The 10,569-nt window shown below is 37.4% G+C and overlaps 1 protein-coding gene across 1 annotated transcript in view; it reads right to left on the bottom strand.

The window, feature by feature from the left end:
• Positions 1-10,071, bottom strand: part of LOC100545464 (semaphorin-3A) — a 51,332-nt gene extending 41,261 nt beyond the window's left edge. The window contains exon 1 of the mRNA XM_010728449.3: positions 9,926-10,071. Coding sequence (XP_010726751.1) covers positions 9,926-10,010 — 85 coding nt within the window. The 5' untranslated portion in view covers positions 10,011-10,071. The remainder of the gene's footprint in view (positions 1-9,925) is intronic.
• Positions 10,072-10,569: the final 498 nt, after the last annotated feature.

Here is a 10,569-nt window from a genome sequence, read left to right on the forward strand (position 1 = left end):
ATGTCAGCAGAGCTGGTCACACCATGGTGACATGCATTGTCATGGCATCCACTTTTCTGGGTAATTCTCCTAACTAATTTTTCACCACACACATGAACTCAAATTACCCAGTCAACAGTAAATTTCTATTGAATGCCCACCAAACTCTAAATGTGGTGTCCTGAGAAGAGGAAATTGGTATTGACAGGGTCAACACTCGTTAAATTGATGGCTAGAGCAGAAGGGAAGAAAAGACACAAGAACATACAATAAACATCACGTGTGTCATATCTCAATGAAGGGGGCTGTAACAGACCCCTTCCCACTTTGTTGAAATCACTTAGTATTCTGCAGTGTGATTCCCTACCAGCAGATTTCTGCTTAACTTTTCTTGAATAATTGGCTGATTATTTGTTAACAAGAAAGAAGGCAGAATTTGGTACCTGAAAGTCACTGCTTTTCAAGCATCAGAGAAGTGGTGAGCCCTCACAGAGATCTCAGAGCTCATGGGAAATCTAGTTGAGTTTGCAAGGTATATAGTACACATGTTATGTCTTTGGCATCAGGCCACCTTAATCTGATTTAAATCTTTGTAAAAATAATAATTACAAAGAAAACCAGATTGTGTAACTGGAAGTGAGGCCTACCCAAAAAGCAAAACAAAGTGCAGTCGTAGAACCTGATCATTACACCTGTTTCAGATAAATTATCTTTCTTATTTTATTTTTCAATTTTCCTATCGAAATTCGTCTCCAGGGTAAGAATTTTCAATAACACTTACTGACAATTAACTGGAGCATGAAGGTATCGTGTTTATATTTATGCATATATGTATAGACCTTTTATGTATAGATATATATGCATGGTCTTTTTAATCATATATTCACTGAAAAAAGTACACAAAGCTGCCCACTGTCAACTGCAGAAATTACCCACTGAAGCTGATACATGTTTATTACATATAATGTAATAAATATCATATAAATATCATCATATAAATATCATATAATCATATAAATATCATATCATTACCTATGATTTAGCGGAGTGTTGCCGGAGTAGTACGGTTAGGCTGCAATTGGACTCAATGACCATTAAGATCTTTTCCAACCTGAACAATTCTATGATTCTATGATTCTATATAAATAATCCTTCATTGTCAGATAAATACAAATATAAATATAAATATAAATATAAATATAAATATAAATATAAATATAGTAAGTTAAGAGCTGGAAACATAGATGAGACCGTTACTCCTGGGATCTACTCCTACATATGAATTTTTGCACAGCACCTGCATTTGGAGGTGGCAACTGAAACTCAGGTTTGTCCTTCTATGTCTGTAATGTGCAACTCACCTAGGTCATTAAAACTTGATTCTGACCACCCACTCACTCAATTTATTCAGTACAGCCAGTACACTGACTTATTCACATCAAGTCAGACCTAGGCAGAGCTTGTTCTGGCTCAGTTATCCAATTTCCTCCTTGGAAAAGTCAGAGAATAGCTAAAGGAAAGGGCAATATTCTTAGGTCTCACCCTGACATGATGATTACCAGGATTTACTGGATTATTGACATGATAGTCAATACTCATCAGAAATGTAAAAGTTACAATTAAAAAAACAAAAAACCTAGCATTTCTAACATATTACCAACAGATCAGTTCAATGTATATGTGTAAGCACATATGCCAAAGATAGCAATCACTTCCTTTTCTCTGTTTAGAAAGAAACTGCACAATGATCTTTTAGGGACTGAGGTCATACCTCACAGTGCTTGTTTAGAGAGTTATAAACTTCTTTCCTGAAAACTGTACTGTGTGCAGCAGAAAAGCTTATCTGGGCTCCTGTGAAAACCATGCTTTGAACTCTGAGCTCTCTCATTATTTTTGATCATATATGCTCTATAAAGAGGGTGAGTCACAGCACGAGTTACCACAAAACAAGTTTCCTAATCTACACTCCCAGCTATTATTTTTTTGGTGTGAATAATAAGACTGACCAAGCTAACACTCATAAATGAGAACATGGTTAACCATAAGATATACACATATCCTAAATCAGGTGTTGCTGAACTAATGTGTATCCTAACTTCATCAAGCATACGGTGGCTATAACACAAACCAATATGTTTACTGATGCAAGTATTTCTCTGTAGTTCATATTCTCTAGAGTGTCAGGAAGTTCTCAAAATGTGTGGCCAGAACCATGGAGATGTCCTCTTTTGTTTTTCTTTCCTACTCTCTGAAGCCACTCTAGCCTCAAAAGTCATCTTTTGGCTTACCTAACTGGGACAAAATCTCATTCATAGCACTTAGAGTGAATGAAAAAAAAAATGATGCAATCATAGACAATAGCAAGAGGAGAGGGGAGGGGAGTAGCGGAAAGAGGAGGACAGGAAGGGAAGGGAGGAGACATGAGGGGAGGGGAAAGGAGGGGAGGGAAAGAGAAGGGAGCAGGGAGGGGGGGGAGGGTAGGGGAGGAGAATAGGAAATAAATCTATTTGCTAGGAGTATTTAAAATAATTTTGTTCAGGTCACTTGTTGGGAGTGATTTTTCTGATTCTTTTTTATGCACCACCTTCATGATCTTTCTCACATCCAGAGGCAGTGTAAAGCAACTATGCATTCTTTAATTGCTACTTGGCTTTCAGTTTCCAAATTAGAGCCTTTTATTTACTTTGTGCAAAGATACAGGGAGGGGCTATCAGTCAAGATGAATTACTGGATTCAACTATGTTGATATCTTTCGATCAAATTCTTGGTTGAGCTTATGGCTCCCTGTGTTGTAACCATTTTAGGTTGAATACCAAGTAATAATAGCACAAAAGAAGTGCATCTCTGTGCTTCCATAAATTCAACATTTCTTCCAGGAGAAATAGAATGAGTTATAAAATGTATTCAGAAAAGACTTGTTAGCTTGCAATGAGAAAGTAATTTGAAAATCTTATTCATTCTCTCGAATTTGGATCTAGAGACTTAAGGAAGAAAAAAAGAGTTTGTATTCCATTCTGTTCACATTATTATGCCACCGTCACCATAGTTTCTGAATACTTCCTAGCACTGTGTTAGGTGACATTAGCATTTGTCACACATGGAATTTATCACTGTGTAATTATTTATTGCTATTCTTAGCAAGGAAGCTAAGGGGAATGGGGGTGGAGGGTGTATTAAGTGAGAAATGAGACTTGCTTATATGGACATGTTCTGTCCCTTCAAGGCTTGGAGTTGTTCTTGTCTGCATGAGCAGTGGTGGGAAAGTGCTGGGCTTGGTTCCATGCTGCAGCCTGCATGATAGGAGATATCAGCTAACTAATTTGGTTCAAAGATATAAATGCATACTTTAAATGCAAGATATCCTTGAAAAATAAACCTCACTGTTTTCACTGGTAAGATTGTTTAAATATTTCCTTGTATATCTATGTGAACACAGACTGGAGTCTATTTACTTCAGTTCCTCACAGTGTCAGGCAAGAATACTATCTGAGAGCATATGAAATGTTATTAAAGTTCCTCTTCAAACCTGCTAGGCTGACCCATACTAAAGATCTGAAAATTAAATTTGGTCATATCCAACGTATATCCAACTTTTTCAAAGGTCCTTCATTTAAATAGTCCTTCTCTTGATGGAGATAATATTGTGTTTATAGCATCCATCACCTCTTTTCTCCAAGAACATCTCAGATAAATTTTAGGAAATAGCCTTCCTAGAGTAAAGTAGGATGGTTTAGTCCCGTCTGTGCTGGAAGGTTATCCATTTTCTGTCTGCTTACCTTTGCTGGCATGTATTTTATTGTTTTCTGTATGTCTGGACTGCCAGTGTCTAGGAGGTGGGCTGGAAAGTGGGAAACTAGAAAGGCATTTAGGGAGCAGGGAGAGACACAGAAGAGAGGGATGTGAGTGGATATGGATGGATGGAAAAAGAGTATGGTTTGGCTGATCAAATTAGAATTATAGATCAAGGATGCAGTAAATTAAAGTATATAAGCCTCAAGAAGCGTAGCTGGAAGACAATAAAAGCTTGACGCATTTACTACATCCTTATTAGATGGGAAAATATAAACAAATTGAAATCTTGTTCTCCTCTTGAATTCATATATAATCAAAATTAGGTGTGTAAGTTGCCAGTGTTGGGACATCCTACAAAATGCCATAAACAGAAACAACATACAGTGATGGCTAAGGTTCTGTATTAACGCCAGGAGAGTATCAAGCCCTTGTTTCCAAAAATGGAGCCTGTGAAATTTAAGAGAGCATTTTTATTGAACAGTCACTCAGCTTCTATAATTCTTGGCTGTTTATGTAACTGTAAAATAAAGATTATCAAGGACAATAACCCCAGGGGCTAAGTACAACTGCTAACCCATTTTAAAAATTAAGTCATGGAAAGTATGATAAAATAACATTATAGAGCGGATTTAAATCCACAAAAAGCAAGGAAATTCCACACTATGGCTGGAAATCCATCCTGACTGTCTGCCTTAACTCCAGGACTAGTAAAGTAAAGAGTGAATGAGGCCAGTGTTTCCTCACTATTTGGAGTGCAAATCACATTCATAATACTACCTTAATGTGGATTTTGTGATTTCATTTCCTCTCAAACCTTGTGCATCCCAAGTTTGTTTTGATTTTAAAATAAATGTTTATGGTCATTCATTTTATGAAATGTTAACAATTTAAGGCCAGATCCCCTGTGCTTGGTCAAGGAAAATGAGGGTGGCTTAAAGCTTTCCTTCCACTGCCCTAATCCTCAACTTGAAAACTGTCTTCAGTGTGTTGCTTAGCATTTGCTTTGGTACACTGCATCACCATTTCTGCCTTCTTGCCTCTAGCTATGCCCTCAGCCCTTGCATGAGTGCTTCTGAAGCTTAAGAGAAGATGTACAGCAAACTCTTCATTTAGCTCACAGGAGAACTCTCTAGTGCCAGGGGAAGCTACTTTAGCCTGCACATGACTACTCATCTCGTGTTATTGCCAAAACAGTTCACAGAAGTAGGATCTGATCTGCACTTCCTTGAAATGATGTTGGTTTCTGATGGATCTGAACTATACAGTGTAATAGCACATGTAAAGAAAAACACGTTTTTTCTAGGCAGAACTCTGTGGGAAACAACATCAAAACCATTAGTCCTTATAGTAAAGGTGAACATGTGATTTTTTTTGGTTTGTTTGTTTGTTTAATTTCAAGACTTTTTTAGAGAGTGCAAATCTGTTCTTAACCCTCACTGAGACCAGCAGAGACTGTGAAAGCTTTTTTGTGCAGAGAAATACTATGCACTTGCTCAAGGAGCCAATAATGTCCACGCACATAACAAAATGCATGATTTGTTGTGGGGCACTGAACAGTGGCTTTTCATATCCAAGTCAACTTCCTGAGTATGGACATATTTTACTGTGTTTTTGCAATGCCTCTATGTCACTTCTGGCCAACTCTGTATCAATAATTAAATATACACTGCTACAGTGACTGATGCATTGTTTTCTACCTTCTAGATGAATGCTCTGACTACACAGCTATAGAATCAGTCTCCCTTGCTTTATTTGGCTTGGTGACTATTTAATTTTTTATGCAAAATGAAATGTCTTTGGAAGCTTGACAGAATTTAAAATTTTTAAAAGACTTAAAAATATTTAAGAGCTGCTGGTCAGCACCTTCCCTTGGGCTGTGCACAGTTCAAGCCCCTCTTCCCAGCAGCACTAGTCTTATTATGAGTGGTGGAACCATCTCCAACAAGTGATTCTATAATCTCTGTAGAAACTCTGTGTTCATACTTTAATCCAAAAACTTATTGTGTATTGTTGTTCAGTTCCAGATGATATTTAAATTCTAGGAAAATTTGTAAATTCATGCACAAGTGTCCCCTTCATTCCATTTTTGTTACCAAGAAGCTGTGTTCTCTGCACTCTGACCTCAGTTTTAATATGGGGAAAGCAATTTCAAAACTCTGTTTTGAACAAAGTAAACACGAGCAAGAACTTTGCTGGATCACTGGGCTAAGGATAATGGAATGATGTTCAACAAGATCAAGTGCCAGGTCCTGCACTTAGGCTACAACAACTCCAGGTAACGCTACAGGCATGGGGCAGAGTGGCTGGAAGACTGTATGGAAGAAATGGACTGGGGGTGTTGGTTGGTGCTCAGCTGAATATGAGCTAACAGTGTGCCCAGGTGGCCAAGAAGACCAATGGCATCCTGGCTTGTGTCAGAAATAGTGTAACCTGAAGGAGCAGAGAAGTGATCATCTCCCTGTACTCAGCCCTGGTGAGGCCACACCTTGGGTAGTGTGTTCAGCTTTGGGCCCCTCACAAGAAGAAAGACAGTGAGGCCCTGGAACATGTCCAGAGAAAGGCAATGAAACTGGTGAGGGGTCTGGAGCACAGTTCTTATGAGGAGCAGCTGAGAGAACTGGGATTGTTTAGTGTGGAGAAGAGGAGGCTCAGGGGAGTCTTTATAGCATTCTACAACTGAAGGGAGGCCTGAAGGGAGGTTGTGGTGATGTGGAGGTCGGCCTATTTCCCTGAATGACTAGTGATAGGACTAGAGGAACATGGCTGCAAGTTCTGCCAGAGGAGATTCAGGTTGGATGTGAGGAAATAATTCTCTGGAACAGGCTGCTCAGGGAGGTGGTTGACTGGAAGTGTACAAGAAGATGGCTGTCTCACCACCTATCTTTTAAGCTTCATGAGGATGAAGAGTTCACTTTTTGGTCAGAATTGCAGTCCTTATCAAGTTTTCAGTTTCTGTCCGTTAGAATAGTGGTTTTTAACCTGAGGATAAGCATATTCTGGACAGTAACTGAAAAAGCAAACCCATCACTACATAGCAATCCATGCTTTTACTAAAAAATGTGTAAATGTCTACAAACCAAGGGTTCAAAACTATGTTAACTACACCTCATCCTTCAATGCAAATATGTTTTATTAAAAAAATACCTTAAATACATGCAATCACAAAAATTTTTAATTGCATTAAAAAATAGACAAATGGCCAAAGTAAAAATAAATATATAAAAAATAAAAGGTCAAAATAAAGGCATGTCTGAAGAGTTTGAAATCCAAATGGTTATCATTTTTGGACTTCCTTGCTGGACGCTGAAAGTAGGAGTCCTGTGCAGAAAGGCTGCCAGGACATTACCATTAGGAAATTAAATTAACAGTAGAGTTCTAGAACCTTTAATAGGAGCACTGGTGCAGATTTTAAGTCAAATTTTGCTTCTTAGGAATGTAACTTCATTGACTTGCAAGGGAGAGGCAGATTTCAAAAATGTACTTATGGATCATTGTCTATTAAATTATATACAGCTATGAGAATAAATTCTAAAAGCCTTTGTTTGATTCTTGCATTTTTAAACGAGCTTAAATTTACATTTCCATACAGGAAGATAGTTTAAGAACTACACTTAGTGTTGAAAATAATCTTCACTGTGTGCTATGGTAAATACTGCCTTTCTACTTCTATGCTTCTTTTGGACGATATTTAAATTCTGAAGAGCATTCTTTACATGCAAATGTCTTCACCTTCCCATCTTGCATAAAGCGGTTGTGGTTTCTACTCTGTCAGATGTAACCTTAGTGCTAATTTGGGAAAAGTAGTTCTCACATTTAGTGCTGAAAGACTGATAACCGAATCCACAAAGGAATAACACATTTTCAGCAATGAAGTACAGGAGCTGTGGACAGTGGCTGTGCTTTCCCAACATATAAATGTTCCTGGCTCAGCTGTCATTGTGCAAATCTAGAGCACAAAAGCAAATTTTGCTTTCAGGACAGTATTCTATGTCATCACAACTATCACAATGAAAATGATCATTGCTTTATATTGAATATGCTTTTACTGTGACAGTTTCCAAGACAGATGGATATATCTGTAACATTGTACTATTTTCTGAAGTACAGCTATCTTCTCTATTACTATTTAAAAAAAAAACAACAACAAACTAATGAACAGTACTGCTGGTTTTCTGGACAACCTGACAGTTGTATGGCTGAGTTATGACTATACTAAATTTAACAGGACAAAAGTCAGATTCATACAACTCATATCATGATAAAAACACACGTATGTACACACACATACACTTATGTGGTTATCTGATACATACATACAGTATATATATAAGGGCTGCTCTGAAAGTAATGCTTTCTATTTTATTATCTTGGTCCACGACATCAGAGGCGAATGTTGGTGGAACGTCAGTAGAGGTTGAGTCTTCCCACCTCTGTAATATTCCATTACATTTTGTTGCCATGCAGGAGACGACAGGAGAAAGGCAGTCTACCAAAGTGGTGTTTGACATAGAAGTGCATGTGAAGCAAAGGTGTGCCACTGAATTCCTTCATTTCCTACAGAAAATAACTGCACCTATTGACATTCATCAATGCTTGCTGAATGTTTATGGAAACTAAACTGTAGGTATGAGCACAGTGAGGCAGTTTTATGTGGCATAAAGGCTTTTGTTCAAGGCTGATGAAAATGCGTAGCTAAAGGTGATGACTATGTTGAAAAACAGTATTTTGTAGCTGAAAATTTTCTCTATCAAGTAGCATTATTGTCCTTTTTGCATGTTGTTTCCATAGAAATAAAAAGGAGGCATTACTTTCAGAGCAGCCTACATAAATAGTTTTGTTCATCCAACCTCCAAAAGAACTTTACAATTTTAACCATGAGATTTAGATTGTTTATGTTATTAATCATACATAAATCTAATATAATAACTAGTATGACAGAGAGCTTCCTTACTTTAAAATGAAAAGAAACTGTTCTTAAAAGACTGGCTGCTGCTACATACTGAAATTTTGCATGATCACTTTGCACTGAATTGCAGAACCACGTAAGAAAACCGAGACCTTAGCACAGACATATATAATATGGTTAGAAGTGAAAACTAAACACAGTTTTTTTCTTTGAATTCAAAAAACAGGAGTGCAAATCTGGCAGATGCAAGTAGCACGTACAGAAAAAGTAGCTAGTCAAGTTTTCAAAATTAAAATTAAAATTAAATTAACACAGATTAACTACAGCTAGCATTGCTGGCCCACTTAAATAAAATGGCAGCTTTTTTAAATGATGAATATTCATTTCAAAAATTCCCATAATCCTGGTGTAAATCCAGTTAAGTTAGTGAAAAATTCATAGAATCATAGAATCTCAAGATTGGAAAGGACTTACAAGATCATCCAGTTCAACCGTCCTCCCATTACCATTGCTACCACAAGCTACTAAACTATAACTCGTAGCTCTTTGTCCAGACTTCAATAAAATTGGATAGAGAAATCAAACACATTTTCAAGTATTTTGGTACATGAAGTCAAAACAAGATTTTCACTGAAGCTATCCCTCTCCTCTCGCCCTACGCACATGAACAAGCAGCTACAGGCTTGCTTAGTAATATCCATATAATATATATTTTTTTCTCTTTTTGGCTGCTGAATATTTTGAAATGCAATAACTTGGAATACCCAAGATTCCTTTCATTTTTTCCAACCCACTGACAACTCTGAACTGCTCAGAAAAGTCAGTGGATTCACTTTCTGTTGGACTTGGTGGCCAGTGTCAGATTCCTTTCAATCCAGTAAAAAATTGAAGTACAGAATATAGTCCTGCCCAAGGCTCTGTAGCTACTTTGCGTTGACGTGTGGCTGATGCCTCCACAGGCCTTGAGCTTCTGTCCAACTTACACCCTACAGCAATCAGCTCCTGTGGCTTAACTGTGTTAACTTAGTTTCTGTATATGTTTTAAATTTAATCACACTCCACAAATCTCAATATAATTAAAACAAAAATTCTTTATAAATCACTTTTGATTAGTTTAACTAGTTTAAGAGAAAATTCTGCTACAAATAAAGGAGGAGTGTATATGGCACAGATGTTGCTGGAACAAAGCTGTGTGCTAGTCTTTAATAGCTGGATGAATGTAACTGGATAAATGTATATTTTACATACCGTTTAGCCACCGGGAGTCATGCTGTTCTGTTCTGATTGGATGGTGATGGCCCAGAGTTCGGAAAATGGCAAAGTCTCTGCCCATGAAGTCTGCTGCTGTGCCAGAGTACAATTCTCCATCTGTGGAAGGATGTAACTGTAAGAAACTTTTCTCAAGTTTCCAGTCATGGTAAGTAAGAGAAAGTCGTCAGTCCTTTGTTTACATTATACTAATGGGCGTAATGAGAAAATTACAAAGCAATAAACCATATACAATTTATTGTCATTGAAAATATATGATTAGAACCACTTTCTCACTGCAGAACTTAACTGTAACCTCTCAAGTGAGCTGTATCTGCCAACTACAGACACTTTACCAAGATATGTTTGTATACTTAGGCTGGAATAGTGAGAGACTGTACATCTATACCTGGAAGACAGCAACACACAAAAACAAAATACTCCTCAAAATCTATTCAGCTATAAAGTTACTCTATTTTGAACTTCTGAACAGAAGTTTTGACTGGAGACCTCCAGAATTTTTTTACCCACACTGCAGGGGTTTTGTTATTCTGTGTTTAGAAGTGGAGAGAGGCTCGTTGACTTGCAGTTCAGAAAGTCACCATATCCCTTTGCTTTTTCATGAAGAAACATTTTCTTTCTTT

This window comes from Meleagris gallopavo, unplaced genomic scaffold (assembly GCF_000146605.3).
Source record: "Meleagris gallopavo isolate NT-WF06-2002-E0010 breed Aviagen turkey brand Nicholas breeding stock unplaced genomic scaffold, Turkey_5.1 ChrUn_random_7182001957915, whole genome shotgun sequence".
Lineage (NCBI taxonomy): Eukaryota > Metazoa > Chordata > Aves > Galliformes > Phasianidae > Meleagris > Meleagris gallopavo.